The sequence below is a fragment of the Hylobates moloch genome, unplaced genomic scaffold (assembly GCF_009828535.3).
Source record: "Hylobates moloch isolate HMO894 unplaced genomic scaffold, HMol_V3 SCAFFOLD_8, whole genome shotgun sequence".
Lineage (NCBI taxonomy): Eukaryota > Metazoa > Chordata > Mammalia > Primates > Hylobatidae > Hylobates > Hylobates moloch.
Window position 1 is genome coordinate 73,379,642 of NW_026652283.1, and position 16,774 is coordinate 73,396,415.

General features: G+C 39.5%; 1 protein-coding gene across 8 annotated transcripts in view; it reads left to right on the plus strand.

The window, feature by feature from the left end:
• Positions 1-16,774, plus strand: part of ERC2 (ELKS/RAB6-interacting/CAST family member 2) — a 901,662-nt gene that overhangs the window by 372,813 nt on the left and 512,075 nt on the right. For all 8 annotated transcript variants that reach the window (XR_009214386.1, XM_058441964.1, XM_058441966.1 and 5 more), the window contains 2 exons: positions 5,406-5,543; positions 13,821-13,961. Coding sequence is in view for 7 of the 8 variants with exons in the window: in XM_058441964.1 (XP_058297947.1) it covers positions 5,406-5,543; positions 13,821-13,961 (279 nt within the window). In the remaining variant the exon portion in view is untranslated. The remainder of the gene's footprint in view (positions 1-5,405; positions 5,544-13,820; positions 13,962-16,774) is intronic.

Here is a 16,774-nt window from a genome sequence, read left to right on the forward strand (position 1 = left end):
GGGCTAGTGGTGGTGTCCAGGGGTCAGTTGAAGCCACTCTTGTTAGAGTTCCTTCCTTTCTCACTTGTTTCATTTATTCAGTAAGTTAATATGTAGTATTGCCAACACAGTTGGGTGCTGTGGCCAAAGGCAGAACGAATGGGACAGAGCTCACTGTACTGTAAGCCTCCATGTCTAGTTTTCAGCAGTTGGGGCAACAGTGTTTGCACTAGACCACTTGCATCAAAACTTAGGGCACAATTCTATACTATTTTCCCTGACCCTGATTTTCTAGACTTTCTGGCAGTTTTGTGAATTTCCCCATTTTTCTTCTTAAATCAGACTGAGCTGTTTCTGTTGCTTCAGCTAATAACATTAACTGATACTCTAGGTGTGGGTAATACAAAATCCAGAGACAAGTCTTAGAGAGAAGATAAATTTTATTACTGAATGAATTTTGGAATTTTTTAATGAAAACAACCGGAAAGATACATTTGGGTATATTTGAAACTGTAACGATGCCTAAGTATGTTTTAGGTCCTCTGTTTTAAGCTATGTATAGACTTTCTCCATCAATTTTTATTACGTCTTTACTTCTTTGTAGAATCTCAGAGCTGAAGGGACTCGGCCATCACCTACTCTGGCCTCTTCCTTTTACACAAGCCACTTTAGAATTCCTTCCTTCCTTTTTTCATTCATTCAATAAGCTAATATGTGATGTTGCCAACAATTGGGTGCTGCAGCTGGAGATACAACAGTAAGTAGAACAGAGCTCTTGTCTTCATTGAGCTCATGGCCAAGTTGTGGAAATAGATAAGTAAGGAAGCAATTTTAACAGTGTATGAAAAATGCAGATTAGGGGACTTAACCTGGTTTGGGGGTTGGAGAAGGAGTCCTGAGGGAGGCAAGGAGTGTGCTGATATCTAAAGGTTTGAGTAGAGCTTGAATAGGTGAAAAGTTGGAGTGCAAAGAGGGCTCCAAGAAGAGGAAATAGGCAAAGATAGGGAAGATATAAGGAGATCCTCGTGCTAGGGAATAGCACTAGTGATTTGGCAGGGCCAGGCTTGGCTGAGGGATTGTAGAAGATCACACGGACCATCCCTCAGAGGGCCTCATGTGTGATATCAGGGAGTTTGGGCTTTATTTGGGGGGCAATGGGGAGCCATTGAAGGGTTCTAAGGAAGGAAGTCATACAGTTAGAGCTGCATATGGGGAAGGTTACCTTTGGCTGCAGCATGGAGACCAAATGGAAGGAGGAGCAAATGTGGAGTCAAGGAGGCTGTGGCTGTTAGTCAACGGCCCCTTTTGTGCTGAGGACTACACTTGTGTGAAATTCACAACAAAGCTCCCCTGCTGAACATTGGCCCATCTCAGGCTTTGCAAGCCCAGAGTTAAGGACCCCACTAATTATTGGGCAGAGCTTCAGAAGTCAGCTAAAGCCGTTAGGATTAGGGTTGTCAAGTGACCTCCAGGGTCTGAGCTCTCCTCCTCTCTCACCCCCTTTCCAGGTTTCTGCCCCAGAAGGCGCAGCTATTGCTTCAGCAGTACTGGCTCCTTCTGAATCTTCCTAGCCATGACCAGAAGGCAGCTCAGGTCAAAGGCAAGGGGAGGGTTTCTCTCTAGCTCCCTTGTGCTCAGGTCTATCTCATACTTTGTTGTCTGTGTTGCTAAGGTGGTGTCCATTTCTGCAAAATGAAATTTCTCAAAAAAACCCTTCACTTTCCACCCCCAAGGCTTCCCATCCTAACCCTTGTTTTCAATTCGCTTATTTTCCAGTTCTTGCTATTTGAACCTTGCACAACCTCACCCTTTGAAGAAAAAGGTTCCCAACATTTTTCATATAAATGTCATAACAATTTGTGAACATGAGAAAACTATGCAGTGCTTTTTTAAAAGGTACAGAATTTTATATTCTCTCCAGTCTTCTAAGTTTAAATTTTAAGAATTCAGTCATCTTTGGAGTATGAAAGGATTATTTTCTCCTGCAGAGTCCTTTCAAAAAGCAAAAACTTATTGTTCCAAACTCACTTAAAGAACCATTCTGATATTTTGTAGTTGGTTTTAAAATATCTTTTTATTCTGTTTACACTCAATGAAAACACACTGGCAGATGCAGAAAAGCATGAAAAGGAGAAGTAAAATCATTAGTCATCCCATTGCCAAATAAAACATTTTAGTAGATTCCTTATATACATTTTTGTTCTGTGCAATAATTTTTTCTTTTTACAAAATTAATGCCATACTATTTTACATTCTGCTTTTTAAAGATTCTACTAGTTTCATTTAGTTAGCAATGCTATGCAAACAGGATTTTAAATACTTGCATAATAGGCCATGGTTTAAATATACCAATATCCCGTTACTGGGTATATACCCAGTGGAATATAAAGCACTCTACCATAAAGACACATGTATGTGAATGTTTGCTGTAGCACTATTCACAATAGCAAAACCATGGAATCAACCTAAATGCCCATTAATGACAGACTGGATAAAGAAAATGTGGTACATATACACCATGGAATATTATGTAGCCATAAAAAAGAATGAGATCATGTCTTGTGTGGGAACATGGATGGAGCTGAAGGCTATTATCCTTATCAAACTAATGCAGAAACAGAAAACCAAATACCACATGTTCTCACTCATAAGTGGGAGCTAAATGATAAGAACTTACGAATACAAAGAAGGAACAACAGATACTGGGGTCCACTTGAGTGGGGAGGGTTGGAGGAGGGAGAGAAACAGAAAAGATAACTATTGGGTACTGGGCCTAATGCCTGGGCAATGTAATGTTATGTACAACAAACCCCCTTGACATGTGTTTATTTATGTAACAAACCTTCACATGTACTCCAAAACCTAAAATTAAAAAAAAAATTTAGATCCCATTAAAAAAATAAATAAATATACCAACAATCTGTAACTGCTGGCAACTTGGACAATTTAGTATTAAGTAGGCATTTGTGTTATTTATTAAATTATTATTTACTCATGTGTATAGTATTTATTATTTTATATATAAATATAAACCAAAAATGGCCCATAATTTTACCAGCTGGATAACCCTGATTGACACTTTAAAATAATAAAACCCACATGGTTAGAAAATTCAAGCAGAAATCTACACAACCGTACAAAGATGAAAACCAGAAACTCCTTCTTCCTTCTGCCTCCTAGACCTTACCCTACAAAGGTTAAAATTTCTTGTGATTTTTTTCCAGATATATCTATTTATAAGTGTTTCCAATTTTATGCAAGAGATTATATGCTACACACTGTTCTGTACCTTATTTTTTTCTCTTAAGAGTCGTTCTTGGTGATCTTTTTGTAGCATTTCTTTAAGTGGTGCATCCCTAGCTCAATAAATGCATCTTTAATTCCAGCTCTGTTAGTCAGTCACGCCTGCAGTATCATTGGCTCTTCTGCTGGGTTCTTAGATGTGAGATAAACAGATCGCATGTCTCCAGTCTCCACCATCCCTATTTCTCTAGCTCTTAACCCCTACCTGCATGCCAGTAGGACCCTGATCCTCAGTCTCCCTAGTCTTTCTGGTTATTTGAGCAGGCCCCAGGGATTGTGACATAAGTGCACAGCCACTTTTCCTTTGGCTTCTATTTCTCGTGCCCAAAGTCCTTTGAAATTGCTGCCTACTACTGCCCCAAGGCTGATGTCCTCCTCTTATGCCCAGGGCACTGTCTCCCAGGGTGGGCCAGTGGGTATAATCAGTTTACCCAGAACCACTGTGGATTTGTGTACACATGTGTACACAAATGTATCCATGGGTGTATTCAAAGTAATCACATACACTGTCTCCAAGGGTCAGTCCTCTCAGCTGCTGGCTTCCACATAACCAGTATCATTCTGACATATAACCATCCATATTCTTACTCATGTGTATTTTTGTGTGAACATTTGTCTGGAAGAGAGGAAGCCTTTGTTTTGACTGGAGGTGATTATGCCTTCTGAATTGTACTTCTGAATTGGTGTGTTTTCCACAGAGTGGCAATGAATTTTCACAGTGGCAGCTGGATGGGAACACATTACATTTTGATGAAGGAAAAGAATAATTATTTGACCTACAACCTGAGTTTCTAAGCTGTCTATCTCAAGGCAGAAGAAAAAAAAATGAATGAAGGAAAGATCGAACAAAGGATGGAAGGAGGCTGGAAGAAAGGAAGGAAAGAAAGAAAAAATTTCATCTTTGTTAGGCCACAAAGTTTACGGGTTTCCACTGTAGCCATTGAAAAAATTAGCCAAGACCATGTCCTCCAGATTGAAGGTCAGCAGAGCCATTGTCTTTGCATCCAGAGCTATTTTTGAGGCTGCTACTGCTGCCACCTCCATTGTCATTGTAATCATCTCCTCCTCCTCATTACTACTGGGATTACTATTATTATTTGGATTACCATTCTAGATACATGCTAAGAGAATCAAGTAATCAAAAAATTTGTTTGAGTGTACATTGTGAAACATACTTTTGGAATGATTCCCTGAGAAAGCTGGGTGCAGAATGCAAATATTTTGAATGGACTTATCTTAGAGTTGTACTGCTTTTTTTCCTTGTCATTTTAAAACCCTTAATACGAATAAACTGTTTGTATAGTGGGGCTTTTTTAAATCCTTAGATAAGAAATACATGGTTTGAAAGCAGAGAATAAAAACATGAATGATAATGTCCTCAATGCCCAGGAGAAAGTCCTTGCTGCTGCTCCTGGACAGGCATTATAATCGGCTATTTGGCGTGTTTATTTCAGGCTGCAGATAGTGGATAAAAGTGGCTGGTTGGTTGCCAGCACATGACTTAGTTGCCAAATGGAGTGTTTAGTACTTGCTCCATTTGACTTATATCACAAGTTCTTCCCATTAACAGTCTGCTGGTGATAACCTACTTGGCTTTTCATGTGGTTACTTTGAAACAGCACTTGACAACATTTGGCATATCACAAACTTTAATACTGAAATAAAGGAGTGAGTGAATGGCTACATGGGATCTGCCATATACTGATATGGTGCTTGCTGCAGAATGAGCTCTCCAGTAAATGTCCGTTTAATCAATGAATTAATCTTGCATAGTATTTCCCTGGTTCAGTGTACCAAGTTCAAACCTATCGACTTGAGACCTAAAAGGCTGGTAAAAGCGATAGAAATACAAAGAAATAATAGTGCTTACATATGTGTCAGGAGGCGTTACCTTTGTATGGAGGGAAATACTCTGCTCCTCTGTATCACCATTTAAATACAGACTTGAACTAAATGGAGAAATGAAGATTTCATCAAAATGGCCTTGAGTCTAAGTAAAAGCTACTGACAATTTCTATCATTTCAGGTCTTTTTCTTTCTTTTTTTATTAATAGATCCACTTCAGGAATTTTGGCCCAGGATATGTAATCAATATGCATCAAAATATTGATTTTTATTTTTAGATTGAAAACTTGCAAGAACAACTTAGGGATAAAGACAAGCAACTGACCAACCTGAAAGACAGAGTGAAGTCCTTGCAGACGGATTCCAGTAATACAGATACTGCACTGGCAACGCTAGAGGAAGCTCTGTCAGAGAAGGTGAGCATGCACTCAAAAACTGGGGAATCACGATATGGGGAAACAGAGTTGGGGAAAGTTGATCCAAATGCATTTAAATGTGCCTGCTTTTCTTCTTTTGCTAACACTACCTTCAGTCCCAGCTGGTCCTTGTTCTTCCCACACAAGCCCTCTTCAGTGGACTTGGCACACTCCAGTCAGGGGCATTTTCTGAAATGCAAATCTGATTACATCACTCTTGGCTCTCCTTAAAAACCTTCACTAGCTTGCCATTGCTCTTACAATGACATAAATTGAAATCCTCTACCTGGCCCCCAGGGTCCCTTCTCCCATCTGATCTGGCAAGCCCCCACTCTGTGTGCCTGCTCCCTCCCTCGTTCTTTCTTTCATTTCCAGCCTCATCCCCCATTTCTCTTTTTCCAGGTTCTCTGTTCCCTAGTTATGTGGGGCTTCTAGATTTTCAAGTGTACCATACTCCTTCCTGCCTTAAATGCTATTCCCCAGCTGAGGATATTCCTCACTCTCTGCTAATTTAATTCCTCCTCTTCTGAGAAGTCAGCTTCATGAGAAGTTGTATTGTGCAGTAGTCAAGAATGTGGACTTTGGAACTAGACTGCCTGGGATCAAATCCTAGGTCTGATACTTTCTCCTTTGGACAAATTACTTAACCTCTCAGTTTCTTCATTTGTAAAAGAGGGTAATAATAGTAGCCACCTCAGTGGATTATGTTGAGGAGAAAATGCATGAAAATATGGAATGTGTTTAGAACAGTAGATGTAATGTTATCACTACTATTATTATTTTATCATTTCCTTAGGGACAACTCCTAGGTATCCCCATTATGTCTCAGGAACACCATAAACTCCCCAGAGCTCATGTCACATTCTTAATTGTTCATTTATCTGTTTTTAATTTCTCTTTCCTGCTAGACTCCAAACCCAAGAAACATATGCTATGTGTGTGTTATCTTTCCATTCCCTGTGCCCAGCATAACCTGCATCAGGGATGCTCACTCAGTATTGGATACTGGCGGAGTGAGCCCCCATCATGTTACAGGTCTCTTTTGAGCCTTGGGATGCAGCAGAGAAGAAAATGGGTGAAAATCCTGGCTCTAATGGAGTTTAGACTCTAGTGGAGGTGATGGGGAGATAGACAATAAATAAGTGACATACCTAGGATTTCACAGGGTAATATTTTCTATAAAAGAAAAGAAGGCGGGGAGGGGTACAGGGAGTGCTGGAGTAGAATGGCCAGCTAGGAGCTTGCTGAGAAGGTGACATTTAAGGAAACACTTGAAGAAAGTGAGTGGTGAGCCAGGAGCCCTTGTGGAGGGAGAAAGCCCTGGCAGAGGGGAGAGCAAGTACAAGGGTGTGGGTGAGAGGAAGGGCAGCAGATTTCACAGGCCCTTGTGAGACAAGATTTTTAAAAATTGGCTTTTACGTTGAAGGGGATGGGATGCCATCCTGAGGGTTTCCTTCTGATTTACATTTAAGGGGATTAATTTGAATAAAAGAATGAATGAATGAATAAAATCCTTTAGGCAAACAGCTCATTCTGATGTTTACTTACCTTTAAAATGATTTCTAGTCCATTTCATTCTGACTAAATTAGTTCATTCATTCTCTGGGCACCTATTGTAGGTATCAGACCCTGGAGTTGAGTTGGCATATGCTCTCTCCTCTCCTCCAGCACTTCCTGAATATCAAAAAGCCAGTGCAGGTAAAGTTCTCTAGGAATTCTCAGGAGGGATGGCTTGTTTGTTGGTTGGACATGGAATGTGCTGGCACAGTTTTTAGGCCCATGTTATTGGCATTATTTTCAAATTTAGCTTGAAACCAAGAAAAGAAATGTTAACTTTTTAAGTGTGGGAATAGATTTTATTATGTTCTTTTTCCTCATCTTTCTCATCATTTTTGATCCTGCATCACTTTGCAGGATTTGTCCACACATGCATGGGATGTTGTGGGGGTACTCCTCTGGGATGCCCTACTAGAGTAATAGCATTATCTCCTATATTCCCTCTTACAGTAGCCTATAAACTCTGGGGTAATGAAGTAATTGGAAGGAGGCCTAGGGGCCAGTCCCACCTATGCCACTAATTAACTGGAGAGCCATTAATTAACTGGGTGAGCCTGGCAAATAATTGTCTCTCTCAGGGCCTCAAATTTCCCATTTGATGAATGGAGGAATTAGATTAAATGCCCATGGGTTTCCTAGGCCAGTGTATCCTAAAGAAGGCTTCTCTTCTGTTACTTCAGAATTACCAGGAAGTTCCTGTTGAAAGTCTCTATTGTTAGGCCCCATCTATACCTACCAAATCAGAACCTCATAGGGCCTGGGAATCTGAACTTTAGCAAGTTCCCCAAGTCATCGTGATGTAAACTCTAGTCTGAGAACCAAGGCTCTATGATAAAAACCTAGGAGCTCTAAAAAGATGGGTAAGCATATTTTTGGAGTTAAATTAAAAAGTTATTAAAAAAGGAAAAAGAAAAAAAAAGGAAGCTACAAAAAGACCCATGACTCTAGGGCTAGTCTTCATGGTCCTATTAAAAATTGTAAGATTTAAATGTAAAACCCAGAACTATAAAAACTCTAGAAGAAAATCTAGGCAATACCCTTCAGAACATAGGCACAGGCAAAGATTTCATGATGAAAATGTCTAAAGCAATTGGAACAAAAGCAAAAATTGACAGATAGGATCTAATTAGACCAAAGAGCTTTTGCACAGCGAAAGAAACTATCATCAGAGCGAACAGACAACCTACAGAATGGGAGAAAAATTTTTGCAATCTATCCATCTGACAAAGGTCTAATATCCAGAATATGCAAGGAACTTAAACAAGTTTACAAGAAACAAACAAACAACCCCATTAAAAAGTGGTCAAAAGACATGAACAGACACTTCTCAAAAGAAGACATTTATGCAGCCAACACACAAGAAAAAGAGCTCAACATCACTGATCATTAGAGAAATGCAAATCAAAACCACAGTGAGATACCATCTCACGCCAGTCAGAATGACAATTATTAAAAAGTCAAGAAACAACAGATGCTGGCGAGGCTAGGGAGAAAAAGGAATGCTTTTACACTGTTGGTGGGAATCTAAATTAGTTCAACCATTGTGGAAGACAGTGCAGCAATTCCTCAAAGACCTAGAACAATAAATACCATTTGACTCAGCAATCCCATTACTAGGTATATACCCAAAGGAATATAAATCATTCTCTTATAAAGATACATGCATGCATATGTTCGTTGCAGTACTATTCACAATAGCAAAGACATGGAACCAACCCAAATGTCCATCAATGATAGACTGAATAAAGAAAATGTGGTACATATATACCATGGAATACTATGCAGCCATGAAAAGGAATGAGATCATGTTATTTGCAGGGACATGGATGGAGCTGGATGCCATTAATGTCAGCAAACTAATGCAGGAACAGAAAACTAAACACTTATAAGTGGGAGCTGAACAATGTGAACACATGGACACAGGGAAGGGAACAACACATACTAGGGCCTGTTGGGAGGGGTGGGGGGAGGGAGAGCATTAGGAAAAATAGCTAATGCATGCTGCGCTTAATACCTGGGTGATGGGTTGATAGGTGCAGCAAACCACCATTACACACGTTTACCTATGTAACAAACCTACACATCATGCACATGTATCCCAGAATGTAAATAAAATAAAATACAGCAAACAATTAAAATGAGGCTTTTGTAAGAAAAAGAATGTACATTTTGACATTGAGTTACCTTATTTGACATCATATTTAGTGTGCATTTCCAAATTAATTTTGCTAAAAAAATCCATGGAGGAGAAACAGTTGCTGTTTAATAAAGTTATAAATCCTGTAACAATTTAAACTTTGAAAGATTATAACTTCAGGATTAAATTATAAGAATTATAAGGTTTTACTTGAAAGCTTATAAGACTATTTAATAAGATGACTTTTTTGGGGAAAGATAGTCTCTTTTCATCTTTTAATAATTTATTTCCAGAGCTCTCTGTACTGGTTTTATTTGTAAAATTGGCATGAGGGGATGTTTGTTCAAAAACTATTAATGCTTATGTGTTCATTTAGCATATTTGGGTTGTATGATATCACCCCATTTCTACCTCTTGACTTCTTTCTTAAAATTCACAGAAGTAAACATATACCATATAATTTTTCATGTCATGAATTCTTGGCAGGATTTTTTATTTTTTTTCTGGACCCTATTAAGATTTGATTTATTCTAGCTTAAATCCCAGAGTAATTCCCAAATCTGAAACTACTCCCTTTATTTAAGTACTTCCTTTGAGGCTGAGCGGGTGTCTGGGAAGGAATCTGAGGTCTGTGGGAGTCTGGCCCCTTGAACTGTCTTTACCGCTTGATAGTTGCATCACCTGGGCAAGCCTCTTCTCTCAGGGTCTCAGTACCTCATCTTCAAAATACACATTTTTATTAGCTGACCTCTAAGTTTCATGCTGTCCTGGAACTCCCTTGACAATGAATTATTCAGTTTGCTGATCTGCAATCTCAGGCTCATGGCATCTGAATTGGACCACAGATGAGGAGTTGAGAACTTAGATGACTAGAAGGGCCAGGGAGGGAACAAAAATGAGGGATGTGGCTTTGCTGAAGTGTAGTAGGGAATACTGGTGGCTATGGTAAGCTGCAGGTCCCTGGTCTATTTCAAAACATTCAAGTTCAGATTTTTAAAAATTATGATGCTCAAGTCAAACAAAAGACTCTGTGTACCAGCATTGTGAGCTATTTATTTCCAAACTCTGTTTGCATCTGTTTTTTAACTTTTCATAGAGATGAAGAATAAAAGCAAACATAGAGCAATGGATGTGGAGGGAATTTTTTTAAAGGTGCCAAAATCAGAATGCCTAGTGTATTTGAAAAGCACAGATAAAACCGTTGGATAGGAACTGGCAAGGTTCTCTATCTTAGGACAAATAATAGAAGATTTATTTCAAGTATTCCAGTATGCATCAAACCTTTGTGTGTATCCAAATAATCTTATCATTCAGGAGGTTTCTTAAAATACAGTTTTCTGGGTCCTATTTCCTAGAGATTCTGATTCAGCTGCTCTGCTGTGGAGCCCAGGAACCTCTGATTTTTAAATATACCGAAGGGTTCTGATCCAAGTGGTCAGAAGGCTACAATTTGAGAAACACTAAATCTATGCTCTTCCATTTTAAGATGGGAAATGGGCTCAATGAGGTGAAATGACTTGCCCAGAAATAAAAATATTGACATGTACAGCATCATCCCCCATTTCTGGGCCTAGAGAGACATCGTTAATTAATCATGGCACATGCTAACTTCTCAACCCACCGCTCCTGGAAGCCATTTCTACCCTGTCTAAGCTGTCCTTGGTGGAGACTTTGCTGCCTCCTCTGGACTATCCCAAGGCCACATAGCTCACAGGTGATAGAATAAGACTAAAACTCAAAGATCTTTGTGCTTTTGGCAACTTCACAATCTTCTTTAAATGGAGTTTTGCTCACAAGTCCCATTTTTATCCACATTTAATTGCACAAATCCCCCTGTAACAAGGCATGCTGTGAAACAAAGTGATTAATAAAAACTCATGGATTTTTAAGTACATTTAATTATTTGCTGTCTTTTGGCTGATGAAAAGAATCCATCAGGCAATATTCGCCATTTCCCCTGGATTATGGCATCCTAGGGAGTATGTTATTCCTTTTAATTTCCAGGAACTTATTCAACTATTAACAGAGTGCAAAGAATAATGCCTCTCCATGAGTTAAGATTGAATATGAGTTGGTTCTAGGATTGACACACAGAAGCTCAGGAGACGGAACCCACTGTATTTATAAAGCTAGTCTCGCCAAGCCTTGCTGTAGCCACATAGCAGATAAGCAGTTGAGAAAGCCAGATAGTGGAGCTGGAGGCCACTGTAATTTAGTTCCCACCCTGTGATAAAGCACAAATAGATTAGACCTGTGCAGAGCCAGATGAGTGCACAAGGAATGCTTGCCAATGCAAATAAGACTAAAACAAGAACACATTGTTGGAATTTCTGCAAGTTAGTTGTTAATCAAGTACATCATGGCATATTAGGGCCTTTTAACACATGTTTTTGACATCTGGCCCTGCGCGGCTGACAGTTAAATTGGTTTTGTGATTGACGGAGAAATATTTTGTAGTATTGAATCATCAATAACACTTAAAGACATTATAGTGCTTGTTGATTTTTTTTGTCATCAATGCCCAGTCAATAGTACAAGTGCTTAGAGCAAATCGACCTACTTTCCAAACGATTCTGACACCTTCTGGCTGTTAACATGTCTGCTTAATTTTATTACCTTTTCTTTGAAGCCAAGATGATCCCTAATTGAATTCTCCTTCCTTCCTTCAGCTCTTTTAATTGCTTGTTGTATGCCAGATGATTTGCCCAGCTGTGGGTCAAAAAGACTCATAGGATTTTAGTGCTGCCCTCTTGAAAGTGGGGCTGGAAGGATGATCATGTGGTGAAACCATGTGAAGGCTGCTAAGTGGGAATAAATGCCACGTGATCCAGTCAGAGGGATTCCTGGGAAGGTTTCCAAATAGTGAGGCAACAGGTCCTTTTGGAGCTTCAGAAATGTCACTCCAACAGCCATGTAGTGGAAGGGATGGGATGGAGAGGTGGCTGGGTAATCGGTTGTAGCGTAGGCAAAAGGCAGCAAGGGCTCAGTTGCTGAAATCATTAAAAACCCTTGAGAGATTGACCATGTACTGTGGCCATTTCCTTCTCTTGTGGATCACATAGTCATCCACTCACCATTGTCAAGTGTAGGTAAACTAGGTCTGGAATCAGGAAGAAAACAAATATAGGCAATTAATAGATTCATTTGTTATATTTCTGCCTCCTCTGTTATAATAATATATTTCATTTAAAGTGTTTTTAAATAATTGGAAAACAGTAAAGGTACCTCCTCCGCCAAAAGCATTAGATACATAAATTATTGTCAGTGGGGTAGAACGGTTGCTTCCTCGGGGGATCTTAAATCACAGGCTAACTGTTCAAACTAACTTCCCTCTGCATTAAATACTATTTTACAGTTGTCTTATTTATCAGGCATTGTCTTGCACTATGCAATTATAAGAATATAAAAGATAGTATCAGGATCCTTGGCCACAGTTGTTGCACCAGTATTTTTTAACATGGCCGTCCGAGAGGAAGTTTAGATATGTGTTGGATAATTTCAAACTAATTTCAGAAATCTAACTCAGGCTTTACGCAGATGGAATTTTCGTGTGCGTGTGTGTGTGTGTTTAAGTTTCTTACTTTGATATCAGGCATTCCCTATTTTTGGAAAACAAGTCTACAAAGCAGTGTTTTCATTTCAGTGTGAAAGTCAAAGGCAGACCTCCTTAAATGGCTCCAGGTGTATGTTTGTGGCAGTGTGGTCTCATGGGTGTGGCTGACAGTCAGAGAGCCCGGGATGTGGGAGGCCTTCTGTTTATGACCTGGGCCACCTTGCTTCTCGGAGCTCTGGGTTTCCTCACCTCTACACTGTCACCAAGAGCACTGGATCTGCCCTTGTTCTTGGGATGAGGGCTGATGAGGAGAGCACATCACAGTGCCTAGCATGTAGTAAGCCCTCAATAAAATAAAGCTGCTGCTGAACTTTGTTCAAACTCGGCCAGTGTTTTGGATTCTCTACTGACTATCAAGAAACCATTGAAAAAACACAGAAGTAAACATTCTCAGACACACTGGAAAATCACATACACAATGGACTGATTCTTTGTCTCAAGTTCTCACAATGTGTACCAGCTCTAAGTCCTGGAGGGTTTGGGTCCTGCCCCACTTCATTCCCATCTAGCCAGAGAACAGTCTTCAGAAACCAGTGAAGGCTCTGTGATGCCAAATGGAGAGGCTAAGCAAAGAGGGCGGAGCCAAGAGGCACGTTCTACTTCTTCCCCTTTCCTGTGCAAGGCTGTGGTAGGTCTGGAGTCTTGGTGTCTGAAGCTCCCTCTTCTAGAGCTGCTCTAGAAATTTGCTGGATACTACCATGAACCAAGAGCAGCCACAGAACTTGAACATTAAGTTCCTTTGCAACCCCGTGATACTAACTTTTATTAACAAGTCAAAAGCTGTTATTGGTTGTCCTTCCCAAGTGCTGTTATGCACAGCCTCCCCACGAATCCAATTTTGAGTTTCTTATGTGTGTTGATTCCTGTAGGGCATTTCTTAGATGTACTGCCTCTTATTTTCTTTTGCAGTATGCTTTGGCATATACACTGATGGGTTCTCACCTCTTCTTTTTTGTTAATTACTTTACAGGAGAGAATAATTGAGCGCTTGAAAGAACAGCGAGAAAGAGATGATCGGGAAAGACTAGAAGAGATAGAATCCTTCCGAAAAGAGAACAAAGACCTGAAAGAGAAGGTCAATGCTTTACAGGCTGAACTGACTGAGAAAGAGGTGAGTCTGGAAAAACAAATGAACCACACTGATAGTCCTCGTAAACCCATATTCAATGAAGCTGCAAGAGACTAGAGACTGAGGAGGCACTGTATGAAGGCTTGGGGAATGTGGTAACTTTTCTTTTGTAAAGCTGCCTGAATTTAAAGGAATTTTTTTTTGGTAACTTCCTTCATCTGTGATGCCCTATGCCTATCTTCTCAGCTCTGCTAACCATATACAATGTAGCTCCTTGAAACTTTTCTTTAGGTCTTACCACATTTGCGTGGCTTAAAGGATTCTATATTTTTCACAGGCCCATGATCCCTTGCTTGAGATAACAACAGCAGTGATGATGATAATAATAATAGCTCTACTTTATTGAGTGTCTGCTATGTACTATTCCTTGTGTCAAGTGCTTTGCATTCATCTGTACTTTTCAAAGGGACCACCCAATACTCTCAGATTAGGAGATGTGGTACCATGCTGGACCCCAAGGTAGAGCTTAAATGTGGCTGCTCTTCTGGCATATTATTTTTACATTATAGTAAATAATTTACAGCTGTATTTTTATACCATAGCAAACATGAATACAGAATATAAATGCCACCTGTGTTTTTAAAGTAAAATCTTATACGTTAAAGAAATTCTTGCTTGGGGGTTATGAAGAGGATACTTTGGGCTATTCCCCCATTCTTCAAGGGATCCCTGTAGCCCTCTCAGTTTTCTTGGGGATAGTTTGGTGGAGAAGTATGAGAAGCAGGAATTACACATTATTTTATTTAATCCTCACAACTCTGAGATACGTGGAGATTGCCTGCAATTGGCCCCTTCACACTTACTTTTGTCTGCTGTAACTGTCCATCTTCTTTAGAGCTGTTACAGGCCTTTCACTCTGCTGGACGCTACCACAGCACAGTTGTCTATCTCCTAGCTCCGCAGTATTTCCTCACTCATGTGGTACTGATAATTCCACACAAACTACACTCCTGAATAAATTAGGAATCTAGATGAAGAAGGAAAAGAATGGATGAGTAAGAGGAGTTTCGAGGAAACCCAGAAACAAAATCCATATTTCCTAAAATTTAAACCTACTTGTTTTTTAGAAAGGAGCTTATTTCTTTGTTATGAAAATAAAGAATGGAGTTCTCTTCCTAGCTTTCACTGCTGATTCTGAGTTGGAGGATCTGTGATGACTGTCGTTTGTATGCGACAGAAGATATGGAAGCTTTGACTTTGTTTATAGCATTCTTCACCGGTTGCCAAGTGTTATTTGTCGGTTTGCATCTTAAAATCAATGTATATACTTCTAATGAAAAGAGATCTTGATGAAGTGATGGAGCATAAGCTGTAAGTGAAAGTAGTTTTGTAAATAATGTCAACATTGTATGACTTTCAGATAGACATTTTGGTAAACATTTGTTGTTTCTGCATGATGTGCTTGGCACTGGGCTGGGTGTGTCAGTCAGGGTTCTGCAAGAAAAACAGAACCACGTTAAACATTTTCTACAGATTAAGAACTTTATCATAAGGAATTGGCTTACACAGTTACAGAGGCTAGGCAAATTCAAAATTCACAGAACAGGCCATCAGCAAAAGCCGACTGGGCGGTCTTAGACAGAAGCTGATGCTGCAATCAATAGGTGGAATTTGTTCTTCTTCAGGGAAACCTGAATTCTGCTCATAGGCCTCTCAATTGATGGGATTAGGCCCACGCAGAATACTGAGGATAATCTCCTTTACTTAAAGTCAACTGATGGTAGATTTTAGTCATGTCTACAAAATGCCTTCTATTAGCAACTCCCAGATTAATAACTGGGGATTAGAGCCTAGCCAAGTTGACTAAAACTGGCTATTGCATCTGGCAATTTAAAATTTATAAAGGAAAACAATATGCAGTTGCCATCAGCAGGGAGCTTATAATTTAATTGGCATGATGATATGTCTTCACTATGACAAAGTGACTGGATTATAATATCCTTTGTTATTTCTGTGGGAATGATATGACAAAAGTCATTGAAATTGGAACTGTAGACCTGGGTTTGAGACCTGTATCTGCCTTTACTAGCTAAGTGACCTTTGACAAGATGCTCAGCTCTTGTGAGCCTCAGTTTCCTGATGTGAAGAATGAGAATGGCTCACCTGTTCCTCAGAGGGCTTTAGAAGCACCTTGCTGGATGCTGGTGACTTTTATCATCAAGGTCATTCCAGTGTCCATGAATCAACCCAGCGTAAATTATTAGCCAACATCGTTTACAGAGAGACCATTGTGTCTTTAGTATCTTCTTAGATGATGCGAATGAGTAAGAAGGAAATACATGGAGTCTGTTTTGGGGTAAAACCTGTACATTTGAGTCACATAGTTAGATATTGCTATTTCATATTTGATGACCAACATTGTTCTTTTAGGTTGCAAAGTTATGTTCAGTGATATATGCAAGTTATTTATTTCTGTAGTTTTTGGAATTCAAACTATATGTGGAACCTGTTGGTTTCTGGACATGATTAGTGACTGGAACAATTTAGGTAACCCCATGTCTGAGTTGGAAAGATTCATCATATCTGTCAAATCTAGATCGCAAAGGACGCGAACATGAAGTTTACTCTAAATTTTAAAATAATTTTATGTTTGATTTTCCAGAAGATGTTTGTAAAACCATTGATCATTTATCTGTTAAAGAAATGGAATTTGATAAAAATGTAATAGGAGGCTTCTTTTATATTTGACTTGATCTTGGGAGCGGATGCATTAAAGCCAGTATTTTCTTTCATATTTGTGTCAGAGTCTGCATAGTCTGACAGCAATAAATGTAAATGGAAGGTTCAGGGTGTCT